This window comes from Solanum tuberosum, unplaced genomic scaffold, assembly GCF_000226075.1.
Source record: "Solanum tuberosum cultivar DM 1-3 516 R44 unplaced genomic scaffold, SolTub_3.0 scf00352, whole genome shotgun sequence".
NCBI classification, from domain to species: domain Eukaryota; kingdom Viridiplantae; phylum Streptophyta; class Magnoliopsida; order Solanales; family Solanaceae; genus Solanum; species Solanum tuberosum.
Genome location: NW_006239287.1, coordinates 351,864 through 373,140, shown reverse-complemented (window position 1 = coordinate 373,140; position 21,277 = coordinate 351,864). Strand labels below are relative to the sequence as shown.

The 21,277-nt window shown below is 32.2% G+C and overlaps 2 protein-coding genes across 2 annotated transcripts; one reads left to right on the top strand and one right to left on the bottom strand.

The window, feature by feature from the left end:
• Positions 1 to 3,052: 3,052 nt before the first annotated feature.
• On the top strand, positions 3,053 to 9,883 carry LOC102604137 (putative ABC transporter B family member 8). Its single transcript, XM_015315379.1, has 9 exons — positions 3,053 to 3,348; positions 3,478 to 3,532; positions 3,933 to 4,111; positions 4,912 to 5,369; positions 6,534 to 7,074; positions 7,156 to 7,335; positions 7,576 to 8,850; positions 8,946 to 9,352; positions 9,441 to 9,883. Exons 1-9 carry the CDS (start codon positions 3,115 to 3,117, stop codon positions 9,793 to 9,795), a joined length of 3,684 nt encoding a protein of 1,227 aa, XP_015170865.1. The 5' UTR covers positions 3,053 to 3,114; the 3' UTR covers positions 9,796 to 9,883.
• Positions 9,807 to 12,506, bottom strand: LOC107063469 (blue copper protein-like). Its single transcript, XM_015315371.1, has 3 exons — positions 12,407 to 12,506; positions 10,322 to 10,396; positions 9,807 to 10,234 (listed from the first exon to the last, which is right to left on the bottom strand). Exons 1-3 carry the CDS (start codon positions 12,504 to 12,506, stop codon positions 9,807 to 9,809), a joined length of 603 nt encoding a protein of 200 aa, XP_015170857.1.
• Between the last annotated feature and the right edge of the window lie 8,771 nt (positions 12,507 to 21,277).

Sequence of the window (21,277 nt, the reverse complement as noted above, 5' to 3'; positions counted from 1 at the left end):
ATATATATATATATATATATATATATATATTGTTGTGAGTAGTACATTATATATTTTATGTTTTTATTTTTTGATCTTTCACTTGATATTCGATATCCATATTAGAGTCTAACTAAATTTGAATTCACGCCGGAAAGTCCCACATTGGGAGTAAAACACTTCATAACGAAAGGGACTTCGTACCCAAAAAGATATGAATCCGAAACCTCTAATTAATAAAAGGATGAAGAAGTTCTTACCACTTCAATGTATCTTCTTCAAAACAACTACAAATATATTTATGGATTCTGGGTCTATACTCATATAGGCATAAGCCTATTTGCTAAGAAGAGTACTTTTAATGTTTTTTCTTAATCTTATAAATATATACCTAATTAAAGGACTGACCCAACCCATTTTTTGAAAAGTGTAGTTAATAATTTAATACATTGGGTGATTAGGTATTCATCCCAAGTTTTTTCTCTTTTGAACCTTCCTGTTCACTTTAAGACAATATTGTCATCTTAAGGTGTTGTTTAAGATGTATAGTCATCGATTTTCTTAAGAAATCATATTTGTCACAACTAAATATATTAATGACAATTTTTTATTATTATTATGCTATTAATACTTGCTCTAATATTCTGCCCAAATCTTGCTAAGAAAAAGGTACGAAGCATATAATTTTTTAAAAAAATACAAATTTTTGACTGCTACTTAATATTGACAATATGTTTGAAATATATAAAAGTATCAAATTTAGATATCTATATCTTGTCCAAGTGAGGAATCCATGACATATAGGATTTGTAGGATAGTATAAGAAATTGTATTTTATGGAGTAACAGTTACTACTATTGGATATCAATGCATCAAAAGTAATAATTTGGCAAAAAATATTTCTAATTCATTGACCTTTTTAGTTATTTATTGATTAGAGTTATTTTCTCTTGCATGACATTTTAAGAGAGAAAAAAAAGAAGAGAATTTAGCTTTAATTTCTAAAGGGTGGGTAAGATACGTCATTTGAATACATTTAAAAATAGTAAAATAATTAGTGAATTATCACTTATGAAGATGTTTAAAAATTAAATGGGGCCGATCCTTTTTTAATCGAGTCTAGCTATATTATAAGATTAAAAATATGAAAGAAGTCATAATGAGAAAGTGATAATGATAAGTTTTTTTTTTAAAAATGAAATTAAAAACATGGTGGGTGGGCCGTGGGAAAGGAAAAATGAGGGAGAGGATTACAATTTGAAAAATCGTACTCTTATCAACAAATTATTCAGATAGTCAACCAACTAAATTATTAAAATTTTCGAAAATAATATGTTACTCTGACTAATGAATGAAAACTTTCTCAATCAATCCAATTCACTTCTTCACTTCATTTTACTATTTTTATCACTTATTTTGGAGTGTCAAGTCTGTCAACATCTGCTTCAACTCTAATCTTAGTTTAAAAGAAAAAAAAATAAAATATGAAATACTAACGAGTTGCAATTTGGCTTCATGTGTTTGTCCATGTTATCGGAGTTGGTACTCCCACCATTTATTTCAACATTTAAGTAATATTGACTTGACATTTAGGGTTTTATTTTATTGAGTTAATTTTTTTAATTATACTTTAAAATTTAAAATTTGATAATTTAAGAGTTCATTGTGTTATTTAATGATAAGGGCAATATTAAAATAAATAATAAATTTATCTTAATTTGTTAAAATAGATAAGAAAAAAGAAATATCAATATTTAATACAAGGGACAAGTAAATAAAATAGAGGGAGAATGTGTTATTTTTTCTTTTTATCATAGGTTTTGTCCATCTATTTTTACTAATTCATATGATTGAGATTTCCCATATGATTACTTATTTATTTATATATATATATATATGATATAACTTAATCATCACATCATTGTAGTACAAACAGTGGAACAAATATTCCAAAACTAACTAATATATACTCTTAAATAAGAGTAGAATAAAATAAAATATTCCAAAACTACCTAATATATACTCTTAAATAAGAGTAGAATAAAATAATCTGGGATTATTATTCCTTGTATATCTGTCATACCAAACAAAAGTGATAAATTATTTGTTGATTTTTCAAATCGAATAAATAAAAATGAATATATTTGTTAATATAGTGAACAAGTAAAAGTGAATTGATGGAGCATTTATGGGTCGTTTGGTAGCTGGATAAAAAACACATTATTCACGTATTAATTCTCGTATAGCTTATACGCCATTTGGTAGATAGATAAGAAATAAGTTATTCATGTATAAAATTAATACGACGTTTGATTGACAATTTAAAAACGTGCATAACTAATACATGTGTAAGTAATGAAAGAATCTATATATTATTTTATATAGGATAAAAGGTGAAATAACTAATACATGAATAACTAACCCCTACAATCCTACATAACTAATATCATTAAAAATACATATATTTACTTATAACTAATCTCACTAATTTCTGCATTTCTGATACACGCATAACTCTAACCAGTGACCCCTTATTACTTGCAAATTGGACAACAAACCAACAAAAGCGAAGGAGCACAAAGATGACCATAAAAGTGTTAACTGAAACGATAGAAACCTAAAAATAATCATTTGCATGCTTCCCCATATATAGTTTGTCATTTTTTCTTTTTTGTTAATATTTTCTTCCACTTCCTTTTGCAAAGTTAATTATTTATGGCCCTTCTTGTTTAATTGTATTACATCAACAATAGGGTCGGAAAAAAAAGTGACCAGCCTAGCTAGGCTCTATGATATTTTACCAAATCAAATCAAATCAAAAGAAAAATAAAATAAAGATATGATAAAGAATCATTATGAACCTTATAAAAAGGCAATTAATAATTAATTAAGAACATTATTAGTCATAATCAACTTTGTTGGAACACTCCAAAAAGTGTGTTGGTGGATTAATGGGTCATTTTTTAAATTAAAGATTTTCACGCAACAAACAAAACTCTCTTTATATTATTTTAAGTAGATATTATTATGAATTAGGAAATCAATCATATTATAAATATTGTTAGTTAGTATTTCATTCTTGGTCAGAATTAGGAATTCAAAGTCTTTTTTCCTTTTTTGGTTGCAGAAAAAAGAATGAGTTCTTCATCCAAAAAGGCGTTCGAAAATAAAAATAAAAATTCAATAGGTATTATTTTTCGATATGCTGATGGAAAAGACATTTTATTAATGTTTTTGGGTACAATTGGAGCCATTGGAGATGGTATATCAACAAATTGTTTGTTGGTATATGTTAGCCAACTTTTTAATAGCTTGGGTTATGGTAAAACTCAACAAATTAATCACAATTTCATGGAACAAATTGAAAAGGTTAGCATTTAATTAAACCCTTTAATACTCATTTCTCTCTCTCTCTCTCTCTCTATATATATATATATATGTGTGTGTCTTTTTTTTTTTGCTAATATATTTGCATTTTGCTGGTAATATTATCTACAGTGTAGTTTGTATTTTGTACTCTTGGGATTGGGAGTCATGGTTGTGGCATTTATGGGTAAGTTTCTATATATCTCTACTACACTTTTTTGGTTGCTAAGTTCATAGATCGAAATAATAGGACATCATGAGGAAGGTGATAATTTCAAATATTGAACAACCATAAATCAGAAAACTTCTAGACCTACTATGATAAAGTTAATATATAAAAAAATATATAAATATATCTATGGAGAGATTAATCTCCCCTAGATGCTATTGTGTAAGAAGGAAGGATATTCAAAAAAAAATTCTAAAAGGGTTTACTCAAATAATATGAAAGATTAAATAAAAATAATTAGGGTAAACTTTTTGGCCTTACTTAAAAAAATATGATAAGAAAATTAGGTGAAACCCTAACATATTTATCAAACCCTAAAATCCTCATCATGAAGAAATTAGTTAATTAATTTTTGCAGAAGGCTACTGTTGGAGCAAAACAAGTGAGAGGCAAGTGTTAAAAATAAGGTACAAGTATTTGGAAGCTATTCTTAGGCAAGAAGTTGGTTTCTTTGATTCACAAGAAGCTACCACTTCTGAAATTACTAATGGTATTTCTAAAGATACTTCTCTCATACAAGAAGTTCTTAGTGAAAAGGTAAATATTTATATATTCACCTTGCTTCAATTCCTTCATATGTACCTAAAAATTTCAAGATAATTTCTACTCAACTACTTCTTTCGTCTCATTTTATATGACAGTACTGTTTGATTTGACATGATGTTTAAAATTTTTTACCAAGACTTTTAAAATTTATGATCTAAAACAATTCTTAAATATTTGTGTGGCTGTAAATAGTTTCATTAGGATAAAAGAAGAATTTTAAAGTTATATAAATTATTTCTAATTATGGTAAGGTATTGTTCTTTTTTAAACGAACTAAAAAGAAAAGGGTGTCACATAAAATGGGACGGAGAGAGTAATAATTATTATCTCACAAAGTCACATAGTTTCTTGTTGATTCCAATTTTCTTCAACAAAGAAAGTGACTTTCTAACAAGATAGTAAGTAATAATTATTCTTTTCCATTTCAATTTGTTTGTTTTACTTTCCTTTTAAGTCTGTTTTTCAAAAAGAATGTCTATTTCCTTTTTTGGTAATTCTTTAATTATTTTTTTTTAATTATTATTCTTTAATTTCAATTTTTCACCAGACATGCATGTCCACAAAATTAATAGATATTTTGGTACACTCTACATATCTTCTAAGACCACAGATTCAAAAGTCTTCTTCTTTAGTTTCTTATATCAATAGTATAAAGTCAAAATCAGACAAACAAACTGAAACGAAAAAAGTATTAGTTGAGTGACCATATGAGAAATCAATACAGAAGAACAATGACTTTTGGTCATACTAGAAAAACTGTTTTGGTAACTTTTATAGTCATATATATGCAGGTACCTCTATTTGTTATGCACACAACAGTTTTCATCTCAGGAATTGTATTTTCAGCCTACTTCTCATGGAGATTGGCTATAGTTGCCTTACCAACAATATTTCTCCTCATAATCCCTGGTTTAATCTATGGTAAATATCTACTCTATTTATCTGGAAAATCCTTCAAAGAATATAGCAAAGCAAATGGTATTGTAGAGCAAGCACTTAGCTCTATTAAAACAATATATTCATTCACTGCTGAGAAGAGTGTGATTGAAAGATACTCATTGATTCTTGATGGAACAATAAAGTTGGGAATGAAACAAGGAATTGCAAAAGGTCTTGCTGTTGGTAGCACAGGGTTGTCTTTTGCTATATGGGCTTTACTTGCTTGGTATGGAAGTCATTTGATTATGCATAATGGAGAAAGTGGGGGTAGAATTTATGCAGCTGGGGTTTCTTTTGTCTTGGGTGGATTGTAAGTGCCTTTTTACTCCGATACATTGACAACCTCTTAAACTTGTTAATGTGTTTTATTTAGACATTTCAACTATCTGAATATCTGATAAAGTATTCCTATTAGACATTTTTAGTTTAAATTTTGAGAAATGTTTTTGTGTGGGTTCTCAACTATCCATTATGTAGATAAGTTAACCACTTAACATATTTCACCTCCTTTAGTCATATGCATTAGCCTCATTAAGTCGTAAAGTTGCAGGCTTGTTCCAATTGAGGTGTGTATAATCAAAGATGGTGGCATATTTTATGTGGTTAACTTATTAATGTAATGAGCTCTTGAGAACACATGCAAATGCTTTTTCCAGAATTTGAGTCGTCGAAGATGTCTAATAGGAATGCTTTATTATGTGTTTAGGTGCTCAATTAGAATTAACTATAATTCAATTGTCTAAATAAAATATAGACGTAATGCATAAATGTGCTCTTTAACTTGACCTTATTTTACATTTATACCCTCTAATTTTGGGTGTGCACGAGTAGGTACTTAAACTTGTATAAAATTGAACAAATAGACACACTTCCTACATGGCATCCTACATGGTGATTTATGTCCTATGTGGTGTCCTGCGTATACTCTATTAAATCTTGTCAAGTTCTTCCAACTCATTTTGAGAAGATCAAATTTCAGACAAGCTCTACTACAAGAAAAAAAACTAAAATTAACTACGAATTTCGTCGCTTATTTAATCATAACTAATTTTTTTTTGTGATAATCCATTGGTAATTCGTCACTAAATAGGATTAGCCACCAATTTTGTTGTTTATCTATAAAATTTGTCTATCGCTAATTCCTGTTTTTTCAGTAGTAACCATTTGAGTATTTCGTTGAAATATGAAAATTGGACTAGTCATACTAGCACTATTTGTTTTTCCCATCAGATAATCTATGTAAAATGTCATGAATGATTGGATTAGCATATATAATTTTGATCTCACTTACAAATTAATTTCACTATATAACTATGTCTTACCAATTGCTTTTATTTGTTTAAAAGATATATGGCTGCATTTGATCTGTATTTCTCTATTCAGAGACTTACATTTTAACTTTGGTTTTTAATCCAAAGGTTGCTAAGATACAAATGTTTTATAAAGAGAAAAATAACTGGTAAATGTTATGTAGATCACTTGGGATGGCTCTGCCTGAGGTGAAATACTTCACTGAAGCTTCTGTTGCTGCCTCGAGAATATTTGATAGGATTGATCGCGTACCAGAAATTGATGGTGAAGACACAAGGGGACTCGTGCTCGAAGATATTAGAGGAGAGGTTGAATTCAGGAATGTCATGTTTACATATCCTTCTCGCCCAGATACCGTTGTCCTCAAGGACTTGAATCTTAAAATTGAAGCAGGCAAAACAGTAGCCCTTGTTGGATCAAGTGGAAGTGGAAAATCCACTGTCATTGCCCTGATTCAACGGTTTTATGATGCTAATGCAGGAGCTATATGTATTGATAGCGTAGAAATAAAGTCGTTGCAGTTGAAATGGTTGAGAGGGAAAATGGGGTTAGTAAGTCAAGAAAATGCATTATTTGGGACATCTATTAGGGAGAATATAATGTTTGGGAAAGTTGATGCAACTATGGATGAAGTTGTGGCTGCAGCAATGACCGCTAATGCTCATAATTTCATCACGCAACTTCCAGAAGGATATGAGACCAAGGTCAGTTCATGATCTTGTGACATTATAGTACTAGGTATGTACATTTGTTATACGCGGTTCTAACATGATTAATTGTGACAGATTGGTGAAAGAGGGGCACTTCTATCAGGTGGTCAAAAGCAGAGAATTGCGATTGCTCGAGCCATTATAAAGAATCCTGTGATTCTTCTGCTTGATGAAGCCACAAGTGCACTTGATTCTGAATCAGAAACACTTGTTCAGAATGCCTTGGATCAAGCTATCGTTGGGAGAACTACACTGGTAATCTTTCTCCTCCTGTTGATTTCTCAGATGGTCACTCGACTAATAGTTGTATTATCTTAGAAAGGCACTTTTTTGGTTGAAGAAAAGCAGAATCAAGAAGAAAAACGACTTTTTGATATAATAACTATTAATCGAGTGAACATCTGAGCAATCAACCCCGTTCTTCTCTTACTTTCAATAATAAAAAGAAATGTAGAGAGATATAACGAGGTCCCTTTCAACGAATTTGATGATCAGGTTGTTGCCCATAAGCTATCAACAGTAAGAAATGCAGACCTCATTGCAGTAGTGAGTAACGGTTGCATCAGTGAACTAGGGGCACACAATGAGCTTATGGAGAAAGATGGGCAGTATGCAAGACTAGCAAAACTTCAAAGACAATTCAGCTCTATCGATCAAGAACAAAGCGCTGAACCTCGTATTTCTTCAGTAGCAAGGAGCAGTGCAGGAATGAGAGCAAGTCCGGCTGTAACCGCCTCACCCTTGCTCATTGAGGATTGCCCCATACAAGCTTCACCTCATCCTCCCCCTTCCTTCACTCGGCTCCTTTCGTTAAACTTACCTGAATGGAAGCAAGGAATTATTGGAATCTTATCAGCCATTGCATTTGGTTCAGTGCAACCTGTCTATGCACTAACCATAGGTGGCATGATTTCTGCTTTTTACTCGCCAAGTCACGAGGAAATGCAATCTAGAATTCAGAAATACTGTATGATTTTCATCATCCTTTGCCTTGTCTCAGTTGTTCTCAATCTATGCCAACATTACAATTTCGCTTACATGGGAGAACGCCTGACCAGAAGAATAAGACTGCAAATGCTCGAGAAGATTTTGAGCTTCGAAGCAGCCTGGTTTGATGAGGAACAGAACTCAAGTGGAGCTTTATGTTGTCGATTGAGCAATGAAGCAGCCATGGTGAAATCTCTTGTTGCTGATAGAGTTTCACTCTTGGTCCAAAGCACTTCAGCTGTCACTGTTGCTATGGTAATGGGGCTAATTGTGGCTTGGAAACTTGCCCTAGTTATGATCGTTGTTCAACCACTCACGATTCTCTGCTTTTACACACGAAAAGTCTTACTATCCACTATGACAGCTAAATTTGTTAAGGCACAATGTCGTAGCACTCAAATTGCTGTAGAGGCTGTTTACAATCATAGGATCGTGACGTCATTTGGGAGCATACATAAGGTTCTTGACATCTTTGATGAGGCACAGGATGAGCCAAGGAAAGAGGCTAGGAAGAAATCTTGGTTAGCTGGTATCGGTATAGGATCAGCACAAGGCCTAACATTCATTTGTTGGGCCCTGGATTTTTGGTATGGCGGAAAGTTAGTTAATGCTGGAGAAATATCAGCTGCTGATGTCTTCAAGACTTTCTTTATATTAGTCAGTACTGGAAAGGTAATAGCTGAAGCTGGAAGCATGACTTCTGATCTTGCCAAGGGATCAACAGTGGTTGCTTCGATTTTTTCCATTCTTGATCGAAAATCACTGATCGAAGGATCGCATGAGGTAATAAGACAAATGGCCTTCTCTAAATCCTTTTTAAATGTTCACTTCAATTCATATCATTTGAGCTAATATTGTAACATATTTTGCAAAACTAGGCAAAGAATAACAGCATAGGTACCAAAATGACCGGTCGAATAGAGATGAAAAAGGTTGATTTTTCATATCCAAGTCGGCCTGACAGGCTAGTGTTGCACGAATTCAGCCTGGAGGTGAAAGCAGGCACTAGCATTGGACTGGTTGGGAAAAGTGGATGCGGAAAATCAACAGTAATTGCGTTGATTCAAAGATTTTACGATGCAGATAAAGGATCACTGAAAATCGATGGAATGGATATTCGATTACTCGATTTAGGATGGTATAGAAGGAACATGGCCCTTGTGAGTCAAGAACCAGTGATATATTCAGGCACTATCCGTGAAAACATTTTGTTTGGCAAACTTAATGCATCTGAAAATGAGGTGGTGGAAGCTGCAAAAGCTGCTAATGCACATGAATTCATTTCGTAAGTACATATGCTTTTTAGCTATTACCAAATCGTACTTAATTTTAGAAGTTTGACCAAACAGACTAATACAACATGTTTAATGTAGGTCACTTAAAAATGGATACGAGACGGAATGTGGTGATAGAGGTGTGACAATTTCAGGAGGGCAAAAGCAAAGAATTGCTATAGCACGGGCAATAATACGTAACCCAAGTATACTACTTCTAGACGAAGCAACGAGTGCTCTGGATGTTCAGTCAGAGCAACTTGTGCAGGAAGCGTTGGATCAACTAATGGTTGGAAGAACGACAGTGGTTGTGGCGCATCGCCTTAATACTATCAGGAATTTAGACTCCATTGCTTTTATTTCAGAGGGGAAGATTTTGGAGAAAGGAACCTATTCTTACCTTAAGGATAAACGAGGCGCATTTTTCAATCTTGTTAATCTTCAATCCACATAATAGTAACTATACTAGCCCTGTTGTATCAGTTCTAATGTTGGACATATTGATATAAATGAATCAATGGGAAACCCAAGTGTTGCGACAAGTACAGAATCTAAATCAACTTGGTTGGGCAAATTAGCCAAACGAGGAACCATAGTTGAAGGGTTGTTGGTCTTAGAAGAATGTGTAGGAAAATTAGAGGCTCCGGCCTGAGGTAATGGCGGTGAAGCTGGAGAAGCCATCTTGTTAATATTATCTTCTACATTTACATCAAGTTTCATCCCTCCAAGGCAATGTAACCTGTTCCCGCAAATGAAGTAACTGTCCCCTGGCACTGTTATTGGGAAACTTGTATTGCCTTTACTGCTCCATTTTACTGTATTTGTTATGTTGCACCTATCAAAAATCTCCTTTCTTACCTCATACACACTATGATACATCGAAAACTGGAACACTGCAAAACAAGATGAGTCAATAGTTGTAAATTGTAACTAAGGATTTGAGGAAAATTTAAGTCAATAGAACACTGCAAATCGTTTGCCTAGTAACCATGTATCAAGATCAGTACTAATATCCCAGCCAGAATTATCACCCACCATGTAGTTAGTGGCTGAACCTGAGTATATAAGAGCAAGATGACCATGACATAAACCAGTAGAAGCTTTGCCATAATTAGACGAAATTACTATATATGTATATTAAGTTTGTGTCACGCAAGACAGGGAACTTTGTAATTAGATTACCTAACTTTATTATATAAAAGGGAAAAGGGTCAAATATATCCCTAAACTATTCGAAAAGGTCTAGATATACCCCTCTTTTAAATAAACTACCCGACCCATTTTCAACATTTTTTTTTTAATTTTTTTAATTTTTCGGTAAATCCCGAAAATGAGTAATTGACTAATAAAAAATAGGAAAAATATGAAAAAAAATAATTAACGCCAAAAATTCACAAATAAATATATATATAGTAACCTTAAATTCAACAATTTTTTTAAATTTTTATTTTTTTCGATAAATCACGAAAATCCAAATGGAATTGCCACGTCATTTTTACATTACCACGTGGCATTTATATTAAAGGGAAAAGGGTCAAATATACCCCTAAACTATTCGAAAAGGTCTAGATATACCACCATTTAAAGTTTGGCTCACTCGTACCCTCGCTGTCCAACTTTTCATCTAGATATGCCCTTATGGGTGTTAAATGCCAAATGGAATTGCCACGTCATTTTTACATTACCACGTGGCATTTATATTAAAGGGAAAAGGGTCAAATATACCCCTAAACTATTCGAAAAGGTCTAGATATACCCCTCTTTTAAATAAACTACCCGACCCATTTTCAACATTTTTTTTTTAATTTTTTTAATTTTTCGGTAAATCCCGAAAATGAGTAATTAACTAATAAAAAATAGGAAAATATGAAAAAAAATAATTAACACCAAAAATTCACAAATAAATATATATAGTAACCTTAAATTCAACAATTTTTTTAAATTTTTATTTTTTTCAATAAATCACGAAAATGAGTAATTGATTAATAAAAAATATGAAAAATATAACCTAAAAATTCAGCATAAAGTCATTTTCATATTATTTTTTTTTATTAATCAATTACTCATTTTCGTGATTTATTGAAAAAAATAAAAATTTAAAAAAATTGTTGAATTTAAGGTTACTATATTTATTTGTGAATTTTTGGCGTTAATTATTTTTTTTCATATTTTTCCTATTTTTTATTAGTCAATTACTCATTTTCGGGATTTACCGAATTTATTTTGTTGAAAATGGGTCGGGTAGTTTATTTAAAAGGGGTATATCTAGACCTTTTCGAATAGTTTAGGGGTATATTTGACTCTTTTCCCTTTAATATAAATGTTATGTGGTTATGTAAAAATGACGTGACAATTCCATTTGGCAATTAACGCCCATAAGGGTATATCTAGACGAAAAGTTGGACGGCGAGGACACGAGTAAGCCAAACTTTAAACGGAGATATATCTAAACCTTTTCAAATAGTTTAAGGGCATATTTGATCCTTTTCCCTTATATAAAATGTTAGTAGGCTTACATAAGGGAATTATACATAAAGTTTGTTGAGATTATGGACAAAGAGAAACTATTTTAAATTGTTATGTTGGTTAGGTGATGGAGCATAGATTGTCCTGATTCAGAAGACAGTTTAATGCTTGTTGACTCTAACTTATCAAGTTAATATCTCAGATGGTCACTCAACTATGCATTCTTCAAGTCGCTCAATTTTAAATTTTATCTCAAAAATCACTCAATTATCCACTCTTCTTTCATAAAGTCACTCAATCTATTAAATTAATATTTTAATTAAGATTTGCTGATATAAATTTTTTATTTAAAAACCATTTTTAAAAAAAAAAAATATTCATTTAAACTATTTAATGACCTGATCAGCTTGACCTGACCCACTAAAAATATAATATTGACCCATTTTATTGACTCTTTCTCCTTCTCCTGTGCGTTTTTTTCTTTCTAGTTCTCGAGCAGAAATAGAATTTTCTTCACTTTCCAAAACAACTGAAGAATGGTGTGTGTCAGGAACAAAAATCTGGCCAAGAAAGGTTACATTTTTGGAAGATCCACAAACCACAAGCAATCAAATATTTATCAGCAGGAGTAAAAGTAGCATTTGCTTCCTTAATCAAGAAGCAGGAAAAAGCTTGAACCAAATGCACCCATAGCCCCATTTTAACAAACACCTGGTGGGCACAAGAAACTCCAAATTCCCCAAGGAGGATTAAACACTGATCTTACAAATCATTAATAGATCTATCTGAAGCAATGTAAGAGTATCAAAGAAGCAATGAATAAAACAAGAAAGAATGAATCTTTTTCACTACTCTTACCTCATTCCTAGAGCTAAAACAAACTTAAAAATTTGAAATGGGTATTCAGAAAAAAGAAGAAATAAAGAAAACCCAGAAGGTGAATACCTCAATACCACCAATGAAAACAACAATGGAAAATCAGGAAAAAATAAACGCAGGAGGAGGAGAAAGAGTCAATAAAATGGATCAATATTATATTTTTTAATGGGTCGGTCAAGTGGGTGGATCACTAAATGGTTTAAATAGTATTTTTTACTTTTTAAATTTTTTGTTTTTTATATAAAAAAAATTATATTAGCAAATTTTAATTAAATAGGTTGAGTGACTTTCTGAGAAAAGAGTAGATAGTTGAGTGACTTTTGAGTTAAAATTCAAAGTTGAGTGACTTTTTCAGAGAAAAATGCATAGTTGAGTGACTTTTGAATTAAAATTGGAAGTTGAGTGACTTTCTGAAAGAAGAGTGCATAGTTGAGTAACCATCTGAGATATAAACTCCCAAATTATCTCTCTTTCTCTTTTCACTTTGGAAAATGAGAGTCTTATACACGTGACAACCAAATTTTAGGGTGTTGTTTGAGTTGATTTTGATTTCAGCATTATTAGATGGTGTTAGTCTCTTTTTCTTGTTTTACTTCCACATTTATTGTATTAGTTGGGTTTTAGGCTGACTTGTCTTTGTGGAATAAGACGAGTGTCATCATGTCCATTTTTGGGTCGTGACATAAATCAAGAAATGGAAAGGTGGACTAGTTATACAGGAATCTTGAACTTAATATGTCAAGTCTGATAGCAAACAAATGTTTGGTGAGCACACCGAATAGATGTACATATAAATAAACCAGAAGAAGACTGGGAGTACTGTATACTAAATATTGGTTATCATTATACAAGATTCAAACCTCACTGGTTACCCGTAAAATAATACAGTTGAATTTGTATACGTGGTTTCAAGACACGTGCATTGAATTGACGTAATGACTCTCATGGCCATTTTGTGATTTCTGCCTCTTTTCCCCTGTTTGACCCTCCCGTAGCTTATGTTATCTAGTTGTAATTGTATGAATAGTATTTGATTGAAGGGTAAAAATATTGTTCAAAAAAACTAAACTCATTAGTCATTATACAACACATTGCTTTGTTTCCCTTTTATTCCATATTTAAGCCAACATATAGTTTTTCTTAACTGTCATGAGGAAGCTACTACCTTGTCCAATATCATTCTCATGTAGAAATTTGAGAAAATCTGGAAAGCTACTTTCTTTATACCTCTTTGGATTTTCATCATTCACTATTAGTTCTTCAGCTGTCTTCATTTTCTCATCCATTCACAAACAATGCAAACTAGAAACTGAAATTCTTATTTTATGAGAGTTCAATATCACCCTATGTACCACACTTTTAATTTGTACAAGCCATTACTTAGTACTTCAAGATGGTCACCTACATGAACTTGTAAGGTATCATGAAGGTTTTGGACTGGCCTCTATTAATTGTTTAGTGAGTCCAAATTTCTAGTCCATTTGAGCTTTAAAGGGTGTTTGTAGGATACTGTAGTCTGAATGTGGTGGAAGTCCAAGTGCAAGGCTTGGTTGTGGGAATGGAGGATAACAATTGACAGCAATTGCATTTATTCCATCTTTCACATTTTGGCTTAGATATGTAGGACTAAGTCCTAGACCTTCAGTGATCATGCCTATGATCTTGATAGTTTACTTTTGTACTTCCTCCACAGATTTTCCCAGATTTCCCCTATCATTCGATATTTAAAGTTAGCATTAGAATTTGGTGCAAGATGAGTGACAAATTTAACCATACGTTCAGCAGAACTCAGTACTTTAGATCATATATATAAATACGTATGATATACAAACATGGATAGAACTAAATATGTGTTTCCAAACTCATAATGTCGCTATTATTAGTGGGATACACCCAAAAACAAGAATATAAAGAAAACTCACTGGTACTATGTTTTAAAGATAAGAGAAACTAAAGATATGGAACAAGTTGAGCAACCTGGTACGACCAAGTGTTGAAGATAAGGGAAGCTGAAGATATGGAACGGGTTGAACAACCTCGTAAGATCAATGTCTACAACTGTTAACTGCTGAAGAGTTAGAGTCACACTAGGCTACTAAATGTCGACTAGGCTGCTATGTCTTGTATTAGTAGTAGTCGACTATGACAAGTTATAGTTGTAGGTAGTGTTATTGTAGTAGTAGTAGTCAACCACTAACTACTCTTGTAAATTTGTATTGTAGTAGAACTCTAAGTATAGCTAACCTAGGACTCTATAATCACTCATATATAAGGAGCATGTACTCAACTATTTTAATCATCAAAACAATCCTTGATTTCTCTTATTCTTTACGTGAAATTTCAACATGGTACCAGAGCTCATAAGCTCTTCCACTCGCTAAGTATTGAATCTAAAGTAACCACACGCCTCTACAAATACTCTTTCCACCTCTTCCTTTCATCATCTCATTGCCTCATGTTTCATTAAACTTAAGCCAACAAATTATCTCATATGAAGGACACAAATGATGCAGTTGATTCAGGTAATGAGACTAACTTACCTCATCACTAAGAATGAACCAACTAGAGGTAGTTGTTCCACTTGAAAGTTTGTTGAGAAAGATGTAGCAGTTGAGAAGGATGCAGAAGGGTGGCAACATTGATGATGGGGAGGAGAAAGATGTGTTGCTAAGGAGTTGGATCTCAAACACCTTGACAGAAGAAAGTATATACCCGATTGTGGGCTGCTCAACTGCCAAGGAGATGTGGGAATTCTTTGAAGCAACTTATCTTCAAGCAACAACAGATAAGGAGTTTCAGCTTAAACAACAATTGTAAAGTGTAGGCTAGGAACCAAAAAGATTGATGAATACATTAAGGAATTTGAAGGCATATGTGATGGCCTTCCAGCCATTCACACACTTGTGGATAAAGATAGCAAAGTAATCAATTTTGCCAAAGGTTTAAGTCTCAAATAGAAGACCTTCAGGACTATCATGCTAGGTAAGACACCATATCCCACTCTTAATCAATTTGTTAATGATCTCAGGAATTTTCATATAAGGAAGGATGAAGAAGAGGTGCCACAATAGAAAAATAACATGACATTCTTTGTGAAAAAGGGTCGGGGAAGAGGAAATTACTCTCAAAGAAAAGGAAACAACTTCAACTCCAGAGGAAGAGGCTTCAAACCTGCTGGACAAGGAGCAGGTTCTCAGAACGACCAATATGGAACAGGGTCTCATAACAATCAAAGTTTCTTAAGTGAAAACTATAAAATGAATAGTACTGAATCATGTTAAATTTGTGGTAGGAATAATCATATTGCTCTTTAAGTATTTTTAAAGGTGGGACCATTCTTATCAACCTGCAAATGAACTGCCACAAACATTGGTTGTTGTTAACTTACAGAATACATATGTTACTGATGATACTTTGTATGTAGACTCATGAGCAAGTAGTCATATAGATAACTCATGTATTCTATTTGATCTTAAACACTACAATGGACCATATAAAATCATTATTGGGAATAGATCACAAATAGACATAACACATGTTAGGAACACAACTAGATCAAGATTGAAATTACAAGAAGTTCTTGTAGTTCTTAAGATTAATAAGAATCTACTATCAGTTAGTAAACTTGCAAAGGATCATTGTTGCACTCTTGAATTTGATGAAATTAACTTTGTTATAAAGGACAAGATCGAAGACAAGGACACTACTGACCTATGGATCTAAGATGAGTGGACTCTATGTTTTGAAAGACAACAATCTTTATGCTTATATCGTTGCATACGATTGGAACACATCAGACAACATGTGACATACTAGATTAGGACATCCTAATTTGAAGTCATTAAAAGTTTTGAATAATAATAGTTGCATCAATGTTAGTAGTTGTAATTAAATGCCCACTGTTTGTTGTAGTTGTCGGTTGGGCAAAAGTTTTAAGCTTTCATTTGGCTAAAGAAATAAAATTGAGAAGGAACCTTTATTAAAAATTCATTGTGATATGTGGGGTCCTGCCCATCCTCTCAACATATGAGATATTATATAATGTTTTTAGATGATCACACAAAGTATACTTGACTTTTTCCATTGAAAAGGAAGTATGAATTTTTTGAAGTATTTGTAAAATTTCAAAAAATGGCGGGAAACTAGTTTTCTTAAGAGATTAAGATATTCTAGTGTGTGGAGGATGTGAGTTCATCAAAACAAACTTCATTAAATATCTGAAAGATTGTGGTAATGTTAGGCATATTTCATGTCCTAACACACCTGAACAGAATGTAGTTTCAGAAAGAAAACTAGACATATTGTTGAGACTGGATTAACTCTCCTACTTCGTGCAAACCTTCCTTTGTTTCTATGGGTTGAGACATTTCTCACTGCAGTTTTTCTTATTAATAGACTATCCTCATTAGTCCTAAAAATGATGGCTCCATTTGTTAAGTTATATGGTGAGTAGCGTGATTATAATAGCCTAAAAGTCTTTGATTGTAGGTGTTTTCCCTATATCAAGAATAGTAACAAGTTTAGTCCAAAGACCTACCCTTGTGTGTTGATAGGATATAACAACTTACACAATGTTATCATCCATCAACAAGCAGAGTGTGTGTGTCCAGACATGTTGTCTTTGATGAAAACACATTACCTTTTGTGCCTCCAAGTCAAGCTTAGACTAACATTGATGTCTTACCTCATCTTGCTACTTTTGTTGAATTTTTTTTCAAACCGCAGGCGCATGATGATCCATATTCAGGGGAAGTACAAGTTGATGGTACACAAGCTACTAGTAAAAATGTTACTAAAACAAACCTTATACCTCTTGATGATGATAGTGATACCGACCCCTCAGATGAATGATCAGATAATGGTCATGAGAAACAAGTTGAAATAGCAGGTCCAGACAATAGTGATGAGACTCATGTTATAGGTTCAAGAGGATCAGTTAGTGGTAGTGAGCAACATGTTGTACGTGGGGTGGGGGTTTAGATTGTGGTGGTCCGTCAAATCTCACTTTCTCTATGACTAGTCCACAAGAAATACATTTAGAAGTAGACCTCTCAAGGTGGAATCTGATAGAGAACCAGCAATTTGAAAATCTTACATTACAATCAGTTGCTTCAGTTGATACACCTCCTACACTACAAGGGCATCATATGATCACCAAACACAAGACTAAGGAACATCGTCTGTCACATGTTGCTAACAATAAAGAAGAAATTTTGAGGGAACTAAAAACTACTAAGGAAGCCCCAGGTCACCTCATTGGCTTGCAACCATGCATGAGGAAATCAATGTTTTACATACCAACAAGACCTAGATATTGAAGCCTAAATCTGCTAGTATAACTTAGTTGGTTCAAAATGGGTGTTCAAGACCAAGTTAAAGGCCAATGGAACAATAGATAGATATAAAGCCAGGCTTGTTGCGAATCATATTTCGTCACGATAAATTTTATGTGACGAAAAAAATTTCGTCAATGTCATCCCTAAATGTGGGTCACTAAAAGTATACAAAGGCGATATCATACGAAATGTAATTTTTTTCATGGAAAGTGAACAATTAGTGACAAATTTTCTATTGTAGCTAATAATTTCGTAGTTAAAGATCACATTTGTTGTAGTGCACTACAACAAATGTGATATTTAGCTACAAATTTTTTATGTACGACACAAAATTCATCACTAATTATTCACTTTTCGTGACAAAAATTACATTTCGTATTTAAATGCATGAGCAACATACTTATAGTGACAACACATATAATTTCATAGCAAAGTTCTGTCCACTAAAATTTCCCACCAAAAATAATTTGGTGTTATTGATTAAGTATTGTTAGTGAAAATTTTAAGTTATCCGTGACACATTATTTTACCACTAATAATGTATTCATTTTGTAACAAATTATTATTTGTCTTTAAATTAGTTATAATTTTGGACACGAAAAAATTTCATCACAATTTTTTTATTGCAATAGCGACAAATTAGAGTTTGTAGTTAAATGTTGTAAGCTTTAGCCACAAAATTTATATTTAATTGTGACCTTAGTTTTTGTCACTATTAATATAAGCAATTAGTGATGATCATTTTATTGTCTCTAATCACCATGTAACTTAGTGACGACATAATTTATCACAAAATATGCAATATTTAAATAGCGAGGATTTAATATTTGTAGCTGGATAATTTAACTATTGCTACAAAAAAAGTTCTAGCTAAATATATGTCTATGCTTGTTTAAATGACAACATGTATAAAAACAAATACGAGGAGCAAAAATTAAACACAAATTCGTTTGAGGGGAAAACATAAATTTAAAGAGCCAACAAAAAAAATTCAATAATAAATGACTCATATTTACCAGTGCAACCTACTCGAGTTATCAAAGCCCAACATTCTCTCAGAATGCAAAAAAGAAACATGAAAAGCTTAACGATATTGTCACTAATGGAGAAAGTGAAGCTCTAGACTTGATTAGCAATCTTTCAGATGAAGTTTTACACTCAATAATCTCATTTCTTCTAATTAAAGAAGCTGTAGCAACTAGCGTATATCCAAATGCTGAAGATTTCTTTGGAAATCCCTGTCTTGGCTTTATTTGGATTTATACCAAAACAACAATCTTTGTGCTATAAGTTTCGCCATTGTAGACAATGATCTTTCATCACTCTCTTTTAATGTCAATTTTTTTCACTTGCATCACTCTACGAATTTGGGTGTGCTTCGATTACATGCTCCAGTGAATTGAGTTTTTGAAAAATGAAAAAAGATCTGAAGGATTTCACTTTCTTGTGATAGAACCACTATAACGAGTTTGTCCATATGATTTTTAATATCAAATTCAGGAGAGAAAGTTGCTAGGAAGAGCGTTATACCGAAAGGAAACATATTTCAAGGAAAATTTATTTAATTTGTGGAGTTAAACTAATATGTGTTAAAAGATAGTATACCCGTTTAAAGGTTGTGTCAATATTAAGACCTTAAAACTCAAAGGTTAATTGCTTATTGGTCGAGAATACTCTAATTGAAATCCTTAATAATTGTGAATTGTTGGAGAAACTGACCCTTCACCATTATTCCTATATGTTGATTAATGTGAACATTTATCGAATCTCAAGTTACTAGAGATTTCTCATATGCGTGAACAAAATTTTTGCCTAATTTATGAAAGCCTAGATAAATTAGAGTTTTTAGTTATCTAGGTTTTCAGAAATTAGGCAAATTTTTCGTTCATGCATTTGAGAAATCTTTAATAACTTGTGTTTTTGGTGACGAATGCTTACACCGATCGACATGTAGGTACAATGACAAAGGGTAATTTCTCCAACTCCTCGTAATTTTCGAGGATTTCAACTACGGTATTCTTGCCCATTAATCAAGCTCTGGGTTTAGGGTCTTAACATCAATACAACCTTTATAGGGTAGACCATCTATTAGCACGTATTCATTTAACTCCACAATTTGAAGAAATCTCCCTTGGAATATGTTTCCTTTTGGTCTAACACCTTTTCAAACAACTTTCTCTACTGAATTCGGTACAAAAAAACATTCGGAAAAACTTGTTACAGTGGTCTTATCACCAGAAAGTGAAATTCCTTCAAGTTTCATTTTTTTCATTTTTCAAAATCTCAATTCATCAGAGCATGTAATTTGGGAACCGACAAGTACGTGGGGAGTGATGCAAGTGAAAAAAAATTGTCATTTAAAGAGAGTGATGGAAAAACCTTGTCTACAATGGCGAGACTTCTAGCACGGTGATTGTTGATTTGGTGTAGATCCAGAAAAGTCAATACAAGAATTTCCAAAGGAATCTCCAGCGTTTGGAATATATGCTAGTTGCTACAACTTCTTAATTAATCGGAAGAAATGAGATTTTTTAGTGTAAAACTTCATTTGGATGTTTGTTAATCAAGTCTAGAGCTTCACTTTTTATTCGATAAATGGTGATATCGTTAAGCTATTGTTGTTTTCCCTTTTGCATTTTGTGAGAATACTAGGTTATGAAGACGAAGCCAAGACAACTTTTAAGCACTTTTATAATGTATCAGTAAAATAAAAAAAATGGTAAGCATTTATTTTTAGGCTAAAATAAGTTAAATAATAAATTTAAGATCATATTTTGAAAATTTGTCTCAGAATATTTGTTTGACCATATATTTTAAGTATATTTTAAAATTGTCTTTAAAAAATTTCAAATTAAAAAAGTTGGTCGAAGTATTTAGACAAACTCATTTTTACTCACAAAGATTTTTTTTTTTCAAATGCTCCCTCCCTCTGTCCTTAAGATCATATTTTGAAAATTTGTCTCAGAATATTTGTTTGACCATATATTTTAAGTATATTTTTAAAATTGCTTTAAAAAATTTCAAATTAAAAAAGTTGGTCGAAGTATTTAGACAAACTCATTTTTACTCACAAAGATTTTTTTTTTCAAATGCTCCCTCCCTCTGTCCACTTTTACTATCTTATTGATATGAGAATAAGTGCAACTTATAATACTTTTCATGTACGTAGTTTTTGAATATTTGGATTATAATTTTAAAATATTATGTCAATCTAATCTAATTTAGCTTTAAAGATTAGTTAAACTGACTTTCGAA